At 43.0% G+C, this 21,277-nt stretch overlaps 1 protein-coding gene across 1 annotated transcript in view; it reads left to right on the top strand.

Annotated features, from left to right (window-relative positions):
- The first annotated feature begins 346 nt into the window (after window positions 1–346).
- Window positions 347–21,277, top strand: part of hcn2b (hyperpolarization activated cyclic nucleotide-gated potassium channel 2b) — a 44,185-nt gene continuing 23,254 nt past the window's right edge. The window contains exons 1-4 of the mRNA XM_031868299.1: window positions 347–2,598; window positions 4,097–4,520; window positions 8,826–8,987; window positions 18,888–19,106. Of these exons, the coding sequence (XP_031724159.1) occupies window positions 1,781–2,598; window positions 4,097–4,520; window positions 8,826–8,987; window positions 18,888–19,106 (1,623 nt within the window). The 5' untranslated portion in view covers window positions 347–1,780. The remainder of the gene's footprint in view (window positions 2,599–4,096; window positions 4,521–8,825; window positions 8,988–18,887; window positions 19,107–21,277) is intronic.

The following is a 21,277-nucleotide window of genomic DNA, read 5'->3' as shown; positions in this document are numbered from 1 at the left end:
TCGGGATCGCCTCTCTGCTGTTTGCAGATGATGTGGTCCTGTTAGCCTCCTCGGATCGTGACCTCCAGCATTCACTGGGGCGGTTTGCAGCCGAGTGTGAAGCGGCGGGGATGAGAGTTAGCACCTCCAAATCTGAGGCCATGGTTCTCTGCCGGAAACCGGTGGATTGCTCCCTCCAGGTGGGGACGGAGTGCCTACCTCAAGCGAAGGAGTTCAAGTATCTCGGGGTCTTGTTCACGAGTGAGGGTAAGATGGAGCGGGAGATCGACAGACGGATCGGTGCGGCTGCAGCAGTAAAGCAGGCGCTGTTGCCGGTGAGAGGGTAGTCTGGGTCAGCCTGCTGCCTCCGCGACCCGACCCCGGATAAGCGGAGGAAGATGGATGGATGGATGGATGGATGGATGGATGATTACTCAACTTCTTCTCAAAGCAAAGGGTGACTTAGAACAGCGGGTCAAGACGTTCTGTGCACGACGAGGCCCAAACAGTTTAAGATGATAATCGGTTTGTTTGACAAATGTCAGTGTATCAGTGGATAACTATTACATAAGCATAGCTACTACAAGTCTAACGTGCTTAGAGAGGAAATCTAAAACATGTCACCTTACAGTCTGACTGACAACGACCTGCATTTTCTGTGGTTGAGTATATAAGTATAGCTTTATTCATATAGACTGTTGCATGTTTCCAGTCATAACGCGCAGAGCAAAGATTCAGATAACTCCTGTGTGGATGTGTGCGCATTGGGCTTAAACGGGCTCAATTAATTTAAAGAAAGTTTTAAATGCTCTATCTAAATGGCCCTAAACCTTGCTTCCTTTTTGACCTTAGCGTGCACAAATCCCTGTTTCAGGCCAAGACAGACTGTCAATAACAGCCAACAGACAGCCTGTTTTATGATCCCCTTTATATCAATAGAGCTGTGCTTGTGTCTGATTATCTTGTGAATTTCCTCGGTGTAAAGGAAGGTTTATAATTAGATTAATCTTGGTTTATGGAAGCCAAATGTTTGCCCCATTGGAATGATTAAATTAAAAAAAAAGGACTGCAACAAAAATTAAATGGAAATAATAATGCATCCGTTTCAGGGATTGAGTCACAAAAGCGTCATGCATTGTAACGAGTTAATTTTTGCTTACGGTTAGAAAAAGGCCTATTTCCCAAGAAGCGCGTGTATTTCTCCACAAGGTGGAGCCCTTTAATCGAGAATGGAGGACTCCAGTACACTATCAACCTCAAGCAACAGGCAGACGCTGTTCATGCAAGCTCTCTCTCAGTGAGGAAAGCCTGTGGATCACCTGACCGTGACAGAGTAGGTTATTGGCTGATGGTCTACCTGAGATCAACTGTGAATGACGGAAGATGGAAAACTTGAAGGTTGGAAAAAGGTGAAGGTTTTTTGTGACCTTCACCTTTCACCTTTGACCCGCTCTTATCAGTTGAGTTTATTTATGTATAATACTATCTGTTTGCTTATTATGTAAATAAAGTTTCTAATGACACTGACAGTTTTTTTTAAAAATAAGTGTAGTTGCAGCCCAAATGTAATACTGTCAATCTTTATTTTGTGCGCGCGCGCACACACACACACACACACTATAACAGCAGCCAGGTTGCAGCCATAGCAACGCCACCGGTGCGCTGTTATCCTAAAGTGGGGTGTGTGGGTATATGCGTGTGTGTGGAAAGCAGAAGGCTGGCCGCCGCCCAGTCTCGCCAGGTTCAAGGTGCGGGGAGTGTCTGCCTGCCTGTCCGTCTGTCCGTCTTTGTTCTGTCTGTGATGGACGGCGGCGAGGAGGAGCCCAAATTCCAGCAGCCTCGACCACCTCAAGTCACCACCAGCTTGTCCGGACGCAAGGATCATGGGAGCAGCGGAGGAGCCGAGATGAAGAAATTCACGCCAGGAGGCGGAGCCGCGTCCACTGCGCGCAAAAACTCCAACAACCACGAGCTGTGGCTCCTGCGAGACGAGGACTCCGCACCTGTCAGTGGCAGCGCAGCCTCTGCTCTGTTGTGCCGGAGGGATGCTGCTGCCGGAGGGTACGCACTCCCCGAGGTGGGCGTGATAGCAGAGGGAGCCATCGGCATGATATGCAACAAAAACGGAGATTGTAGAAGGGACCCGACCAGTTCAGGGAGCCTCTCCTCTCTCATCTCAAGGCAGGAGAAGCAGGCGTATGGAGTAGTGGCAGCTGAAGACGGGAAGGGGCAGGTTGCAAGCATGGACGGCTCCATCACTTCAGCGGGGTCCCTGACACAGGGGCCGGGCGCCGAGGTCAAGACCGCGGCTGCGATGGAGAAAAAGGACTCCAGAGTTTCCTTCTCCAAAGCCCCGACTAGTAAAGGACAGACTCCGAGTCAGCAGTCGAGAAATTCTGTCACGTTCTCCAAAGCTGAGGATGGCTCTCAGATAGTGCCGGATGATGGAGACTCCCGGGCGAACCTGACATACATGCAGCGGCAGTTTAGTTCCATGCTTCAGCCCGGAGTTAACAAGTTCTCCCTGCGCATGTTTGGCAGCCAGAAGGCAGTGGAGAAAGAGCAAGAGCGCGTAAAGTCAGCGGGTAATTGGATTATCCACCCATACAGCGACTTCAGGTATGGGTCAAATTGAGTTAGGTCCATAACCAGTGCATACTCTTTAGATTGCTTTGCATGGCACTCAAAGTGCTGTGTTGAATTTTATGGATTTTTTAAGTAACACACTGCTTGGTACTCATTTTCCACATCAAACGTTATATGAGAAACGTAATAGGATATTCAGGTTAATAATAAAAGCTCTTAGGTCCTCCATAGAAATCACTTGTAGCCAAGATGAAATAAATAAAACAATAAATCCAACTAATACTCAATATGTATGTGTATATTTTTATTTAGCCACCTTGAAACTTAGTGGGAGAATTTGATAATTCATTGACAGTAAAATAATATGAGCAATTGTCTATCTCAACCATGCACATTCCCCTATTTAAGTGACAGGTGAAGACTAAAATAGTAACGTAACTGCGATATATCGGTGTAACTAAAAGTCTTTCCTTTAATGAGTTTCGTCTCTAAGATAAACTTGACGGGAAGTTGAAAAAGTTACATTTCTTGAGTTAAATAAATGCGTCTGAACATCTGTTTCAGCACCAAGGACAGCTCCTCCAATTCTCTCAACTGTAAAACGGCAGCAGTCTGAAGATAAAGCCAGCTATCTGAGCTCTCACCTGGCTGTGACTCAGATTTTGCAATCAAACTATGATTTCATATAATGCTGAATTAGTGTTTTTTTTGTGGGGAATTATATGAGGGAACATTCATGGCTCAGCAACGCTCTTCAATCAGTTCCTCCCTTTGCTTAGGAGGCTCTCGCGTTCTTTCAGCTGATCAGACAGAAGTGTAACTCAAGGTTTAAAAAAAAAAAAAAAAACGTGACAAAAGCACATAGGACTGCAAGACTAATCTCCCAATGATTTTGTCAGTTTATCTTTTGGTCTATAAAATGTCAGAAAATTGTGGAAAAAAACCACTTTCCTGAAGCTGAAAATGACTGCTGTAAATGTGATGTTTTGTCTGACCAGCGATTCAGTTTAAGATCACATAAGATAAAGAAGAGCAGCAAATCCTCACATTGGAAACGCTGGAGTAGATTTGGCCATTTTTGCTTGAAAAATAGCTTAAAGATTGATCGATCATCAAAATAGTTACAAATACATTTTCTGTTGATGGACGAATCATCTCACAAGGCGTCGCTCTTATAGTGCACTGCTTAAAACTCTAAACCACGGGTGGATTTTGTGGTATGATTAAACGTTGTGGAGCGGTTATTTGAACATGGGACACAATTGCTGTGATAATTGCTGAGGCATCCTCCATCAGTAGCTTCACTGTCTGTTGTCCTTTGATTTGACATAAACTGCACCCAGCTTGTATTTCCTGTTATATTCCTGTCTCTCTGCTTGTCCTTGGTTGGACCTTGTCCCGAGTCAGATGGTTTAGGTTACATCACCAGGAGAAGATACAGTGCACTGAGTGAGAAAAGCAGAGCGTCACTGTGTTTACGGTTGACTGTCTCTCAGTCTCTAACCATCTCCCCCCACCCCCCCTGCTTTAGGTTCTACTGGGACTTCACCATGCTGATGTTCATGGTGGGAAACCTGATCATCATCCCCGTGGGCATCACCTTCTTCAAGGAAGAGACCACCACTCCCTGGATCCTCTTCAACGTGGTGTCCGACACCTTCTTCCTCATGGACCTGGTGCTGAACTTCCGGACCGGCATCGTGTTCGAGGACAACACCGAGATCATCCTCGACCCCAAGAAGATCAAGAAGAAGTACCTGCAGAGCTGGTTTGTTGTGGACTTCGTATCTTCCATACCTGTGGATTATATCTTCCTCATCGTAGAGAGAGGGATGGACTCGGAGATGTACAAGACGGCCCGGGCGCTCCGCATTGTCCGCTTCACCAAGATCCTCAGTCTGCTGCGGCTGCTGAGGCTCTCCAGACTAATCCGGTACATCCACCAATGGGAGGAGGTAGGCAGAGATTCAACATTTAAGATCCAATGAAAGGGTTTTACTCCGATCACTCCAAGAAACCTCCCCTATGATAACATTTAAATGTACAATGAGCATACGGGCCTGGACCACTATGCTAATAAAGATGACAAAATCATGCAGTAGTGGCCTTGGGAAAGAAACAAAAACACAAGGGGAGAACACAGCATGAGCACCACTGTTGTAGGCTGTGTGCTATATTTAGGAAATGGTCGTTGCCACTTTAATGTAAGCCATCTGTACAGCTGTGCCCATCTGTAACATGTAGGATGATACATCATATATGACCCAATACCGGCATCTATATCATGAGCCAGTATCGACCAATAATATGGTCTTCCTCTATTAGATAGGTGGGTTGAGTTTAACTGGTTTGTTAAATCTCTTACCGGAATCTCACAACATATCTTTCTTTTATTCCATAGAAACAATAGTGAAACAGAAGATAAAATGAACACTTCCTGTTTCTTTTTGGTTAAACGACACCAGATCTAGACTGATAAATACTGACTTATTACAGATGCATTCTGCATACACTGGCTGATAATTATAAAAATGTCAGGGATCCATCTCAAGAGCGTTGTTAAATGTGTTTAAAACATTTAAAAGGCGTCCGGCTAATCATCATTTTAAAAACTAAATGAAGGCATCGGCATCGACCGGGCTACAAAAGATAATCTCCGGTAGCTTTGGCGGAAAGCGTCCCTGATATCTCTTCAGCGTTTACTTTTACATCGTGAAACATTCTTCGTCACCTTGCAGACAGAGACGTCCGCTGTGATGCCGGATCGCCACATCTGTAAAGGATTGTGCAGCATTTAAACAAAAGTGTGTTTATTATGAATTTTAAGGTTGAACAAAATGCTCACAGATCAAAGCCATCAGAGAGGCATTGATCATCGCTGATGATCCGGTTTAAAAGTCAGCTGCAGTTTGGATGTTATGACAAAGACTTTTCCTGCCACTTTGAGTTGTTTGTTCATTTAAAAAACAACAACTGTGCTCTAATTAATAATACAAAATTGGATTCCAGTGCAGTGGTTTTATGTCAGCATACAAGTAATTCTGTTTGTACATCAAAACAATGCTCTGTATGATTACTCCCCAACGCAGAAGCTGAGGTTTTACCATGTTCTAAAGCAATAAGCCTGATAGCTGCCTGATAGCTAGTGTGCTGATGTAGTTATGAATTCATGAAAAATTAATTTGTGCTTATTAGTGGAAAGCGAAGAGGGATTTTCCGAGGAAGGAACAGAACTACCGGAGACACTAATTGCCTTTTCTTTGTTCTCATAACAAAAGTGACCTTTCAATTATTATTATTATTGTTTTAATGTCACATTACAACTACGCAAGCATTCTGATCACATCAGGAAATCATCATTTCTCATATATGCTTCTCAAACACAATTAACTGGCGCCTGCTCTGTGCTTTTGTGTATAAAGGGAAAATCCATATTTGGATAAACTCAGCATCCATGAATCAAAAGTGTGCGTTCCCTCACACCGAAAATAAATAGCTCTTGTGAATACAGAGTGGTTATTCGAGCTCCAGCAGATCCCTAATTACTGACTCCAACACTCACAACTGAATGCTGCTTTGCTTCGCCTCAGCCCCGCCCCGATCACCTTAGTCCAGCCGAGCTCTGCTCCGCTCAGCTCGATCCAAACGTGGTTGGCTGGGTTTCCCCTCAGCTCGGCTCAGCTCAGCTCGGCCCAGCTCAGCTCGGCTCAGCTCAGCGTGTGGCGGGGTTTTCCCAAAAGATCATCCTAGAGTTGTGATGATTTCACTGTTTAGCTCAAAGTGAGTCAACCATGGTGCTCATAATAGATAAAAAAAAGAAAGAGCAGATGTATTTTTGACGTGATCTTTGAATAGACCGGCGGCGTGTGTGTGTGTGTGTGTGTGTGTGTGTGTGTTTGTAGAAGCAGAGATAAGCGTTGTCTGGAATAACCAGAGCAATTTCCTGAGGCAGGAAGCTTGTATCAAGGCTCTCCACTTGCTGGCATGCACTAGAGAGAGGATGCCTTTTTCATGAGCTAGACAATGACGATGAATGGGCGGCAGCGAGATTGCTTGTGGGAGTAATATTCATCAGCTTCAATAGTTTTCTCTAAACGGTGTCGTCCGGACCGCCCCGTGTTTGACAATGTGCTGCTGACGGGAGTGGAACGCAACTTTATCTGCATGTCTCAGGCCGTGAGTCGTGGTCACAGTAATGGGCCTCGACCGAGATTGTGGCGTGACAGTGACACATGGCCAGGTGCTGTCTGGGTGTCAGGGGGAACATTATAGTCCTGGAGCCTCATTAATCATGACGGGAATGCTTTCTAATCACAGGGCAGGGCCCTCAGTGTGTTTCCCTTTCCCCTTTGCCAAATGAGCTAAGGCCATTAGCCATTATAGGAGGGGAAAAGTAGTGAAAGTTGTGTCTTTGGCATTTGGCCTGCAGCTAATTCACGAGGGGAAGGGAAAGCTTAAAATATGAGTGAAGAATAAAGAAGAAAACCAACATATATGTGATTGAATATCCACCAAGTAGAAACAACACCTTGATGCTGACGGATATTCTAGATGGCGGCGGAGGATAAGGAGGAGGTGTTTAGTGTACAGACAGCTAATATGCACAAAACTAAAGTGTTATGAGCATTTAAAGCAGTTAAAGTCGAAGAAATTAATGGGACTTGGGGAACTCAGCCAGACATGAGAAAAGCACCGAAGCTACATTCGCAAGAATCATCCACATCAGCGTGTGGAGTAATATATGTGTGTTGGTCTGTTTGGATGGAGGAATATGTTAGAGCGCTTTGCTTTATTGTGTCGGCACTGTGACTAACAAGAGACATCTGCACCCCGGGGGTTTTGGTAGGGGGATGCTGGTTTTGAGATTCAAGTGAGCTGAGGGTTTAGGGCAGCGAGGTGACAGGATGAGTCACATGTAGGTCCATCCTCCAGTTTCCAGTGAGAAATGAGCCCTTTGTTTCTGATGTAAGAATTCAGCAAATTGGCCCATAAAGCAGGGCTTTCCATCATACATGAATATGTAATATATACGTTGCAGGCATACATTCAGCACCTGGCCTACTTCCGTCATAGGATAATTCTCTGTCCCTAGTGGGGAAAATGCTTTTGCTTACGTTTTAGTGAAGCCTCCAGTTGGTCCAGCTAAGCATGGTTTTCACAGCGGAGCCCACGCATTGATGTAAACCTGCACCCTCACGCACAGACACACGCATAGTGGTAACAAGGCCTGGCCAGTAGCCAGCGAGAGCCACACTGAGTGGTGTTTACAGCGCTGTGACCACAACACCAGCTCCGCACAAATGAGCCTTCGTACCTGAAGGGATTGAATCTAAAAAAAAAAAAAAAACCAGCAGAGAGAGGCCGACCCCAGGCTGCTGATCAAAGTCTCATCAGCGTCTGATGAGGCTTCATCGTCCATCATTCTTCTTCTTGTTCATTTTGCCCACCTGGTTATAGTGTAGACCCTCAGCCTGACACTAATATGCTACTAAGATTGAGGAGGGATGACATGCAGCACGTCGGCTTTTTGTCCCTGCTTAGTGACATCATCGTGACATGTTTTGCCTCCTGTAACATCCACTGTATGAAGTACAGAAGCATCAGTAGGTCCAGGCTGTTGTTTTACTGAGAGTTACCATGAGGACCTTTTATCTGGTTAAGAAACAGTCTCAATTTAATACCGCTGCCTCCATATGACCTACTTAAGTAAACAAGACCGTCAGCGAGAAAATTGGCAATTACTTTATTGTAATTATGAATGCTGGTCATTGGCCATTGGGTTCCCTGCCGAATCAGCCTCACCTGAAACCCCTTCAGCTCAGACAACAGCGGGGTCTCCTGCAGCAGCCAGTCTATCGCGGACAGACACAGATCTGGCATCGTCACCGCCTTTAACCTCCTCCTCGAGCAACTGTATGCTAACATGTTCGCCATAATATCAACTTTGCGAGATGATTATGTGTCAATTTTGTGTTTACAGTATCTTTTCCTACTCCAAAGTGGGAAAAAAAAACAATAAATCAATTAACACTACCTTAAGAGAAGGATTTTGGCCAAACGATCTCCTATAGATAACAGTGAAGAACACATATGTTAAGCATAATATTACATGTTCTCCTCTTTTTAGAAATGTACTGGATGTACAGTTTACCTCTTTCTGTACAAACACATTTTTCATTCCCCTCACACATCTATCTCTGTCTCTCCCTCCTCTCCACTCTGATAACCCTCTCTCTGTCCGTCTCATCTCCTCCTGACAGATCTTCCACATGACCTATGACCTCGCCAGTGCTGTGATGCGAATATTCAACCTGATTGGTATGATGCTGCTGCTGTGTCACTGGGATGGCTGTCTCCAGTTCCTCGTTCCCATGCTGCAGGACTTTCCGTCTGACTGCTGGGTCTCCCTCAACAAGATGGTGGTAAGCAAAAATGTTGCGTATAATGTTTGCGTATAAGTCGCACAATCACAGGAATATCAGCATGCGAAGGTGTTTGAAAGAACAATCACTGCAAAAGCAAAGCATTAAACATATCCCCCATGGAGCACAGAAGTGTGTTATTTGCAGGCAGATGGGGAAATAGGATTTATTTAAGGTTGAGTCTGCACACACACACACACACTCACACACACACACAGGCCCAGCCTTAATTAAACCCTCTCTAGTTAAACCCAGGAGAGATGCCAGTGTGTACAGAAAGCAGGAGTGAGGGATGAAAACAGAGCCTGTTTTCACTCGGTTCATGCAGCACTTCATGTGGTTTGTTCTTTAGCCAATGTCTTCTCTCTCTCTTCTTATTTACGTCTCCGCTCAGATGTCCTCCCATCGTTCTAACTGGCAGGTAGCTTCTGGCCATCTGCAGACATGAAAGAACAAAATTACACAAAAAAATAAATGCTCCAGCTGCATGAAAAACAATGATCTAGACCAAATCATTGATGAAAAATCATTATTAAAAGCATGTTGGTTTCGACCTTTATACCTTTAACCAGCCTGCATTTTGCCAAACAGGAGCATAACTTGATCCAAACCTCTTGAACCATAAGATTCTCTTTACATCCCATCTCATGATCTCAAAAAAATCTGCAATCAAACAATAAAATACTAAAGTACAACAAACTACAGCTTCCAAATTACCATAGAGTTGAATCAAGACCTCTCTAATACCGCTTCAACAAATACTGAACATTATCAATGAACTAGCAAGAGTACGCTATTTAAAAACTAAATCCACAAAAAACTTACTTTTTATGTCGGAGCATTTAATTTATTGATTGCTGTTGGGATGTAAATGAAATTTCAACAATTATCAAATAAATATTTTTCTCAAAGATTTCCAACTCTAGCTTGAATAAAGGATTTATTGCAGAACTGCAATAATTAACCAATACAGTTTAATAGTTCTGGCCATGGAGGACTAATAAACCGGAAGCTGCGTACTCTTTGTACTTGTTAAAATGCTATTAAAGCAGAGATGTTTTTTTTTATGGCTGTACTGTTACATCACAACATCAGGAACCGTTTTCACCTGTTTGTGTATTTATCATGTTGAGCTTAATCCCTTCCATCCTGTCTGACTCGTCGCTCCGTATTAGAGATTAGAGCCAGAGACACGGAGAAGCCAGGGGATGTGAGCTGTTAAAAACACATCTGCCTGGTTGCCCTTTGCTCAATACATGCCGTTTTCACACTTTTTTTTTTGTCTTTTTATAACTTAAATACTATTTTCCCCCACACACATATACACACTCACACATATTGCCTGTGAGTCATGTGGTAGGCCTGTTAATAGTGGAACCAGGAGAGGCCAACCATACAAATGAAGATATTTATAATATTCCTTATGAAGAATATTCAGGCTCAGAGTAACTTTAACTAAAGAGAGAATTACACTGCTAGGACAAGTGGATTGGGAGTTAGAGAGGACAGTTTGCATTGATAGGAGAGGTAAAGAGCAAAGTGATTGGTTAAGACGGAGGATAAATAGTTGGCATTGGTGGAGAATGACGCTTTTACACAGGCGGCAACCGGTTCTGAAAAGTAGAGCTAATGCTGAAGTGCTTTAAACTCCTCTGGTTGCAAAAAAGAAGTCCGATTTATTCCCTCAGTAAACATTGTAAACATGAGTTTATGGTCTCGATCGCTAGTTTCAAGTCTTCTTCAATACAACATGACGTTCATTTAGTAAATGATTGTCCTATTGACAGTCTTCTTAGAACTTTAACCCTTTAACAATGTTTTCAGTTCATGAAAATTAATTGTAACCATTTTGTTTACCTATAAAGGTTTTATTCAGCGTTCGGTTTGACTTAGCTCTGCTTGTGCCACTTCTGGTTGCAAAAAAACAAGATGGCGACGGCCAAAATGCTGAACTCGAGGCTTCAAAACTACAGTCCTAGTGACATCACTACGTCCACTATGTCCACAGTCTATGGCTTGACATCAACATCATCTGTCTCACAAACTAGCCTTTCACCATTGTGACGGAGCCTAAAGATGTTCCTGGTTGACTTTTTACTGTCTCGTCAGAAGCTGCAAATAACTGGCTTGCGAGGTAATTTATTCTATTTCATGGATCGAACATCACATGACTGTTGTGTCTAGGGAAGTGAAGCAGAGCTGGATGATTCCGTCCTCGAGCATATGTCGTGCACCAGCTGTTTCCTGTGCAGTCTGTCTAAGAATCTCTAAGAAATGCTTCATATGATGAACCTTCTAGTTTTGGCACATACAGTAGGTTTGTCACTTTCAGCCCTCGAAAAACGCTGTGTGCTATGACACGGTGGTGTGCGTACTGGTGTGCATAGCTGTCTGTGTGTGTGTGTGTGTGTGTGTGTGTGTGTGTGTGTGTGTGTGTGTGTGTGTGTGTGTGTGTGTGATATCCAGGAACAGATGGATCTCACACCCATTGACCCTGGGGGACATCACTTGCTTCTCTATCGCTCCATCTCTTGTTTCATCTCCAGCCATCCTTTTTTCTCACTCTTACCCTCTCCACACACACACACACACACACACACACACACACGGAGGCTAACAAGAAGCCTAAAATGCAGTGAACAGCGATTTCGACTTCGTGGACGTTGACTTAGTTTGTTGACTTAGTTTGACTGAGAGAATAAAGTGACTTTGTTTAGATGTTACGAGTCTCCGCTTGTGCTCCAACACTTCTGCTCCGTTGGCATCTGGACTTGTTTTCTCAGCTCACATGTGCAAATATAGATGCAGTGATAACAGCCCCTTATTAGAATTTAATTCCAACTCAAATATACATTTTGTGTTGATGCCGATTTCTTTTCCAATCTCAGAGAGCGGGCAGCTTCTATATTGCATCACAACATTGTTGTGTATTATGTTAATTATCTCCAAAAGGTAGAGAGAATAAATTGCTCTCTAAGCTGTCAGGCTTCTCCCCTTTCCTGCCTCTCTTCCAGCTCGCCGTGCTTACGTACAGCTGTCTCTTTGATGCCTCAGAGAGTGATGCGCGTCGCTTTAAGTCCGTGTGCAATTTTCCGAGCGATATGCCACAATGCCAGCCAGCGAGCTCCCATGTGGGCGCGGCCCGCCTGCTCTGCGGTGCTGCTCTCCGTCTCGGGGTAATCGAGGTCAGAGATCCTCCTCAGAGCTGCTTTGAATAGGAGACGCAGCGTTAAATGATACTCATCCTCCTGCTTCACTTCTGCCCGCACTGGACATTTACTGGACTCATCCTTGCACTTAGGCTATAATACAGCCGGATAGAAACAACACATGATTCATTCACTTGCTCAGAGGGCACTCTCATGTGGACTATTACACCTGCTGTCACATGAATATATGTCTGTCTGTCTTTGTGTGTATGTGATCTGATAAAAACAGCTTCCTTCCAACTATTTCCCTTCCTGTAATGTATTCAGCTCTGCCTCAAAACATCAAAAACAATATCTGTGACTTGTAAAAGATGTCCACGTAGCCGACAATGGTGTTTTATTATAAGAACCAACAATCAGGCTCCTGCAGCATAGTGATCACAAGATACCAGATCATCATGGCCTGTTATTTAAAGTGGCTCTCTGTAAGGTGGATGACGGGTGGGTTTGTCCCATCTGCCTCATCCCGATTGGCTCATGGATCAGTGGCATTAGAATAAAGCCTCTCTCTTCCTCTCCTGCTTGAGTCTGAGCTCTGTTTCTGTATTTAATAGTTTAGGCTGCTGAGGGATATTTTACTGTAGGGCTAGAATTGCAATAGAACACACATTTGTGTGGCGTTATCACCTATGCATGTGCATTGTATCCTCGCACACACACACACACATATGCAGTTCAAGGAACCCTCCTGCTGTGAAAGTTAATAAGGATATCCCCCATTCATTTAATTACTGAAGTGATGTAACTGGCAGGCAGGGTTGTCAGCATGCATAAGAATAATGGGCTGTTACTGTGTGGAGGTGTTGGTGTGTGAGTTGAGTGACTGCTTGTTATGATCCAACAGCTTCCTTTACTTCTTATTTGGTTCATGCATTATAAAGTGTAAACGATCTCAGTAACACAACATCCATTTTTAAAATACAGTCATCGGAGATGAACATTTAACATGAGTGTTACTGTACTGAGAGGGATTTAGAACAGAGGCAAAGTGAGTGCCATGTGGAAATTGATTGGATCCTTCTGTAAAGGTAGTTGCAGGATGTTTGAGACATCACACAGGTTAAGTAATTTATGTGTATTATGTTATAATGCATTTGAAACAGAAGTAAAATCAAGTAAAGTTTGGAGACTGTTGACTTTCTTGAATAAGCTGGATCAAGCCATGTGTAAGCCAGCAACAACCAAACTAAATTGCTGCCCAGTCTGTGTTTGTGGGGCAAGTTGCCCCAGTGAAACCAACCCCATTTTAAGAAAACAATTGTCTTGTCATATTTAGCTAAGTAGTGATATGAGTTCAGGTGTTTATTGAAATACAGGATAAATATTCATCCATTTTTTTTACATCTTTTTTACATCTTTATATCGTGAAGTATAACAACTTAAACTCTGGAAATAGTAAGGGAGGTAATGCTCCATGACATCGTGATTGCCCCCTAGTGGTTGGCTGCAGTATAGGTAGTAAACCCTGTCTTCTCTATATTAGCTGATGGGAAATGAGCCAAACAAAAAATAATTTCCCCCAAGGTTATTTCTGTCACTTTAGGTTTCATGAAGCTGACATATATTCAAGTGGTCATTTTTCTTAAAATTTAGCTTTAATTACTTATTTGATTGACAAAAAATGGGGTGTGCCTTGAAATGATTGACAGCTGTGATTGGCTGCTGCATGTTTAGCATGTTCACCCTCTTAGTTTAGCATGTTATCATGCTAACATTTGCTAAATAGCTCTTAACACAAATTAACTGGTTTTTGCAGGTATTTAGTCATAAACGACAAATTAAAATTTTATTGGCAATTCATCCAATAGTTGTTCAGATATTTCAGTCTGGACCAAAGGGGTGGAACGACCGACAGGCTAGAGTGGCTAAAAAAGCAATGTTGGCGTGTCAGTCTGGCTTTTCCCAATTTTGTTAAATCTAAAAGTAGTATAGATTTTTTTCGTCTTACTTATGCCTCGTACGTGCCATGATTTTAGCAGCACAGATGCTTTGGGCTTGAGCCACATGGCCACAGCTTGCATCATCAACTAGACACATTCTCTGGATGCACATGGTTGCACACCAACAGCAGTCTCAAATCTACAGCTGTGTCTCAATCCAGAGGCTGGATCCTGTGAAGGACACGGCCAAAAGGCGAAGGTGGGTCCTTCAGAGCAGCGATTGTCAAAGTAGGGCACACTGTGAGGGGGTCTGCCAAATATTTTGCTATGAACTATAAAATTGTGCTGTATCATTAAAAAGTGCTTATCTACAGATGGGGATCATTTGTGCCAGTAAAACAATAGTTCTGTCCATTATGATTGAGACCAACAGCAATAAATTCATTATTTTTAAGTAGAAGCACTTTAATTTGGTCATTTTAAATCTGGATTTTTTAGGACTACGCCAGTCTTGCTACCGATCATCTTCTGAAGATCAATTACTTGAAAGAAAACCATAAACTTAAAAGCTATAGAAGTTGTATTGATATGATGTTCACCACTATGAAACAGGTCCTTAAGAATTGTAAAGTTTTAGAAAACTAATTCAAATAGCATCTAGTATAATTGGTAGTAAGCATATGCTTAATCGGTGTTATGATAAAGAGGGGCTCCTTGGATAATGTTCATCCCTTTTGAGGGGTCCCTGCTTCAGAGAACCTTAAGGCCAGACTGAACCCGCTCCCCCTCTGCAAACAAGTCACTCCTCGTATACTTAGATTAGTTACAGTGGTGCTCCAGCAGCGTGTATCCCTCGGGACACACCTTGTCCACACAAAGTTCCACTTGCATGGCTGCATTTTCTGATTTGCTGAAAGCAAAAGAATGAAAGCTGTGGTGTTCTCTATTGCAGCTCTGCCAAGGTTGAATCCCTCAGGGAGGAGGATGAAACTAGCAACTCTTATAAAAACGAACAGATGTCAAGCTGGCAAAATGTAGCCAGCTAAAGAACAGCTGAACGTTTTTATATGTAGTGAGGCCGATACAACAAAGTGAACGGAGGGGTGAGACGACAATTTACAGAGAAACAAATCTCATTGAATCTTTGTATTTTGTTTTTGGCAGAGGGAGAACAGAGGTGTGGAGTCACATGACTTGGACTCAAGTCACTAATGTGATGACTTTTGACAAAATCATAAAAAGACTTTGATGACTCGTGACTTTGGACAGCCTTTGGACTTGAAAAAATACTTAGTGCCTTTCTTTGAAGCCCAATGACTAAAACATATGTTATTTAACAAGTGTGTGCTTGAGGCAATCAACTGCCCGGTACCAGAGGTTCTCCAACAGCGTCAGAGATATTGGTTCTATTTACTTTATGAGAGATCTGTTGTTGATTTACTCGTGGGAAAAAAAACGAACTGAGCAAACAGAATTTTTATCTTTTCCCTGAAAAGTTATTTTGTGAAGAGTTGTCTAGGAGTTGAATCTCAAGGTTTAGGACTTGAGAGTAAAGACATGAGACTTGCTTGTGACTTGCAAAACAAGGACTTGGTCCCACATCTGTGGGAGAAGTTAACAATATTAATATACATAAGTACATGTGCGAAGATAGGAAGAGCTCAAATTATAAATCTGTTCTCCCAAATGTTATAGATTCCCTTTTCTGTAGCTGATGTAACCTTTTTATATGTTCAATGATAAATAATTAGATTGCTCAGTCTCCACTGTACAGCAGACAGGAAATACAGTTTAACCAACAAGCCATGATCATTTCATCTCGTCTATTTATTGGTTGGAAGTTGTTCCTCAAGCACATCCTGTTGCACATCTTCCTGTCAAAGACTATTAAAGCTAATGAACTCAAACCCAATAACAGGTTATTGAGCAGCAAAGCTATGATCCACCGAGTCCAATTCGTCTCGCAAATCAATTAAATTCCTGCAACATCGTTTACAAGAATCCATTTCACATCTGATAAATTCAATTAAAGATGTACAGGAGTCGGCTGAGAAAAACTTCCATGAACCAGACTGACATGAAGACTCAAATCAGCAACACACTTTACTTTTTATTTGTATTTGCCTTATTTTGGTGCAATGCCCGGCTCTCTAGAATAAAAGATAATAATTATAGGCTACAGCTGCACCGTGCAGCTGCATGTTAAGTTGGACAGAAAATTGAAAAATGCTGCATTTGGTGAACCAAGACCTTTTAATAAGCTGCCCATTATATTCAGAGAAAGTAAATGTTCCAGTTCAGGTTATGAATTCAAACTCGTGATGTTACGGTTACATTTTCAAACACAGCCACCACAAAGCCCTGAAATGTTGTCCATTATTTTCACATTAACACACAATCCAACTTAACTTCATGCATGAGTACTCCAATCAAGAGAAATCCTTTTTGCTTTTAACGTCAGCATTCCTCATTAAAATCGTCCAGCAGACACCAGACCATCTTGCAGCTTCCCGTACTCATTTGGTTTTAAATAATGAACACAAACACAAACACAAACACGCTGCTTCTGAATAATGAATACTAACATTGCTAACAAGGTCTTTTGTGGCAGTTTACATATTAAAATCCTAAATGTCAGTGTCATCTAAATGACACTCCTTTTAAAGCAGTGTCAGTTTTCAAACTGTCAGAGAGGGACTGCACCCTGTCAAAGGGAAGCTCAGCAGCATGACTGGCAAAGGTCTAACGCACGCACACACACACACACACACACACACACATATTCAAATACAAGCTGAGTCTCAAACAGCATGTTAGCCCAGACGGACATGCCAGCATGCACGTACACTCACTATTCTATACTTACCCCATCATGTATCATAGATGTCCCGTACTCCCTTTTGTGTTCCTGCCTAAATGTATTATGTGCAATTAGCTCTCATCCACGCTGCTCAGTGAAGATCGATGGCAAATAAAATGCACACCAGAGCTGATTTCATTAGCCCCCTCCCCTCCTCACACAGGGTGGTATCTCTGTAGAATTCGTTTATTTTGTTACCATGAGCGATGTCATTTTCAACAGTAAGAGACAGCTGCACACTGTCAGTTTTAATCAGCTGCTGTTTCAAACTTAAACACGCACTGACCTGTTACAGCTGGTCAGGCTGTGTTGTCTCTGTCTTCCTGCTCATACGGTCACGTTAATGAATATGCACTTGTTTTGTTTTCAATTCTGCTTGTCGAGAGTTACAGTAAACAAGAAGATTGATACCAGTCTCATATATAGCATGGCCATTAAATATGATCGCTTAACCCCCAGCAGCTGCTGAGCGGATTTTAGCATAAAGACTGGAAGCAGATGAAAACAGCTAGCTGCCAGGCAACCAGCGAAGACTCTACCAAGTTACGGCCAAGAAATAGTTAGGCACATCATTTATAACAGCGGTGTTTTCTTAGTATTAAACTCTGTCCATTGAAATACTGTGTCTTAATGTGTGTGTGTGTGTGTCTGTTAGAGTGAGACAGACAGATGCAGCCATGTGTAAGAAGGTGTTTATTTCTCTGCCTGAGCTCTGGCTTAGGGCTTCCTTCTCACGCTGTTCATCCACCAGCAGTGCGGTCAGCATGCTGATGGCTGACTGGAGGGACTCCCAGTCCGTTCATCACTCGTGGGGACAGTGGGGATGAGGCTCAGACTGAAGCGGGAGTGTTTCAAATATTCTGTTCGGGTTTGTCTGAAATATTGCTTATCCTGACGGGCTTAAGGATGGCAGTGAGACAAGGACATCGATTACAGAGCTGCGTATTATTGAAATAACATCAAAGCTGGAGAAGAAAGCTCTTGTAACCTTAAAGTCTGTAAACTGTTGTCGTGGCTTTCTCTGTTTGTTATCTCCTCAAACCAACAGATAGGAAACATTGAGCCACGCTCGGCTTTCACAGTCGTCCACTCGGCAGAGTTTCTGGTTACTTGCTTCCATAATGTTAAGTACCTTTAAAATCTAATTTTCTTTCTTTGCTGTTCCTCCAATCACCTCTCTAAACACACATTTCCATTTGGCGGCAGTCTCTTGCCAGTACGTCCTTTCACCTCCAAAAAAAAACCAACCAAATTTGAATCTCAAATGAAATGCAAATGTTCCTGGAAAAAACATAAATCAGATACAAATCCAAGCAGTCAATCAGTGACTGAAGGCTCCACTCGTATCAGAGAGGGACAGAAGAAGAAACGCACAAACAGCGGTGAACCTCGGACAGTGTGTGTGTGTGTGTGTGTGAGTGTGTGTGTGAGAGAGCCACAGCTGTTTGAGGGGAGGATGTGAGGCTCAGTGACTCCTGTGGAGGGCTTTACAATGAATCTAACGTGGGAGAATTAGGGTTGACTGAACGTGTGAGCACCAATCACAGGCATACTAGAGCAGGCAGCTCTACAGGCTCCTCATTAACACCATTGTTGTTGTTTTTTTCTCTTCTCCTTCTGCTTTGCTCACTGATGATGATGATGATGATGATAAGTCTCTCCACTAAACATGAAACAATCACCAGAAACAGAGCCCTACACAGGAACGTCTTACTCTTTATCCCTCTTGTTCTTTAATTCACTCTCTCTATCATCACTTCTGTCGCACTCTAACCGTCTAGTAGAAATGGCTTCGGTCATAAAGAATCATTGCAGGATGAAAGTAACAGTATAAAAGTAAGGAGCTATTCTAGGAGGACACAATAACCCTGATTTTTTTCCTCTTTATCCTCCTCCACCTGCCCTATATTTTATTTTCCTAACTTGTTTTCTCCTCCGTCTCTCCCCACAGAACGACTCGTGGACCGAGCTCTACTCCTTCGCCCTCTTTAAGGCCATGAGTCACATGCTGTGCATTGGATATGGAAGACAAGCCCCAGAGAGCATGTCGGACATCTGGCTGACCATGCTCAGCATGATCGTCGGAGCCACCTGCTACGCCATGTTCATCGGCCACGCGACCGCACTCATCCAGTCTCTGGACTCATCCAGGCGGCAATACCAGGAAAAGGTAAGGATCTGGCTAGTTTGTTTCACTGGATGTTTACTACACATTCAATGACTTATCCCGAATAGCATCTAGACGTGCAGATAGTTTGTGATCAAAGGATTGAATTTGAATTTAAAGTTACTTTTAACTGGTTATGAAACAGTCTCAATTGAATACTTATGCCTCTATATGACCTACGTAAGGTAATGACACCATCAGCGAGAAGATTGGCTATCTCCATATTCTTAATGCTTGCCGTTTGAAGATTTTGTTGGGCCCACTGGAGGGAAGGAGGGCAGGGCAGAACCAGGACTGAGCGGGGCAGACTGTCAGACACCGCTGCTGTAAAATTAGAGGTTTTCTAAAGGGACTCTGGGTCTTGGAAACACTAACGCTTTTGTCCTCAGGTATTGCCAAAATCAACACATGATTAAATATCCTCGTAGTAGCTTTAACGGAATAGTTTGACAATCTAGGAATCGTGCTTATTTCGCTTTCTTGCTTTGTGTTAATTGAGGAGAACTCACTCTCGTGCATTTATGTTGAGTATGATGCAAGAGCCAGGAGGCAAATAGATTAGCTTAGCATAAAGGCTAGAAGCAGGCGAGAACAGATAACCTGGCTCTGTGCAAAGTTTAAAAAATGACGCCTACTTTCACCTTTAAAGCTTATTAATGAACAAATGTGACAATGATAAATTGTGCTTTTGCAGGTTACATGCACTAAGACTTTCTTCCAGACTAGCTGTTTTCCCTACTTCCAGTCTTAATGCAAAAGAAAAACAATCTGTTACCGGCCCCACCTTCATATGTAACAGACACAGTGTTGCCAACTCTTCAGTAAGGAAAGTAGCTATTGGCTGTCCTAAAAGTCGCTAGAAGTCGCTAAATGACGTCATCGCCTAATTGTAATGAGCGCTGGAGGAGAGAGGTGGGAACAGCGGCGGCTTTGCGCATGCGCAATTAATTTGCAGTCTGGACACGGAGAGTGTGGGTCTCCTCTTTCTGCAGCTGGGACTGCTGCGCGAGGGGCTTTCACGTCAGAGTCAAAACACCAGAAAAGTCTCCAACAACACCAGAAAAAGTATCTAGATTTGTCGCTAGTAGCTTTTGACAATGAGGGTTTGGAAAGTTAGATGTGGAGATGTCTTATGCTATCTGTCACTTGTACGCATGCAGACACGCACGCACACTTCAGAGTGATTGGTCGGTCTTTGTTGTTTGTTTGAAGCCTCTGGCCAATATTTAGCCCAAACTGTGATCAGGTTTACTTTATTACTTGAGCCTTGGTTGTGCAGAATAGAATAGATAATCATCTTGCTTTACTTTCTGGGTCATGATAGCAGTGAGCATCCGTGATGTTGAGCTTATAGCAGACCAACACTCTTGTGAGAGGAGCTGTGGTGGTATTTAAAAAGTAATGAAGCTACTGTATGTGTCAGAAATATGAGCAGCATGGTATATGCAGCAGGGAATGGAAACATTATCAATGGATCTGGGGAAATCCATCCAAATTTTGCTTTTAAATGATTGTAACAGTGAATAAAAACCTACTTGCTTACTTTCATTGTCTGCTGTCTCGATTGCCGGTGATGTGGTCGTTTACTTTTGCACTGTGATCTGTAGGCTTTAGCTTCTTTCTTTATCTTTTTATCAGTTTTTTATCATTCTGGATATATCCTACAAACGCATATCGTGGACCCTTTTGTAATCACTTTTTCGGTTTTTCAAAAGAATTGATGTTATGAATGCAAGGAGTGCAGTTAGTGACAGTGTGGGCTAGCCTGGTGCATACGCCAAAAAAGTTTCCGATAGCTTCCAGGTTTCCTCCCGGGCGTATGCGGCAGTAGTTTTTCTACAGCTGGCCCCGCCCACTGGTCCAGCTTGGCCCATAGACTTTTAATTGTGATGACGTCACAGATTGTGACGTCTGTGGCCACTGAGCAAAATTGGAAGCAAGGCTGACTGGGGCGCCGTATCCAGGTCTTATTATACCTCCATGCACCTGACCCGTAAGTCGTTGAAGAACACTTCTTGCTTCCTGGAGTTTTTTGGTTCGAGCCAAATCGGTCCGTAAAGGCAAAGTCCATTTCTGCCTAAACAGATGTTTCACCATTTAAAGGTTTTTTTTAACCAGGCCTCCTACAAATTTCATCCACTCCTCACTACATTTAATGCATAACTTAGTTGGAT

The sequence above is a fragment of the Anarrhichthys ocellatus genome, unplaced genomic scaffold, assembly GCF_004355925.1.
Source record: "Anarrhichthys ocellatus isolate YVR2014 unplaced genomic scaffold, GSC_Weel_1.0 scaffold42, whole genome shotgun sequence".
In the NCBI taxonomy this organism is placed as follows: domain Eukaryota; kingdom Metazoa; phylum Chordata; class Actinopteri; order Perciformes; family Anarhichadidae; genus Anarrhichthys; species Anarrhichthys ocellatus.
Note: the sequence above shows the minus strand (reverse complement) of the source record. Positions and strands in the feature narration are given on the sequence as shown.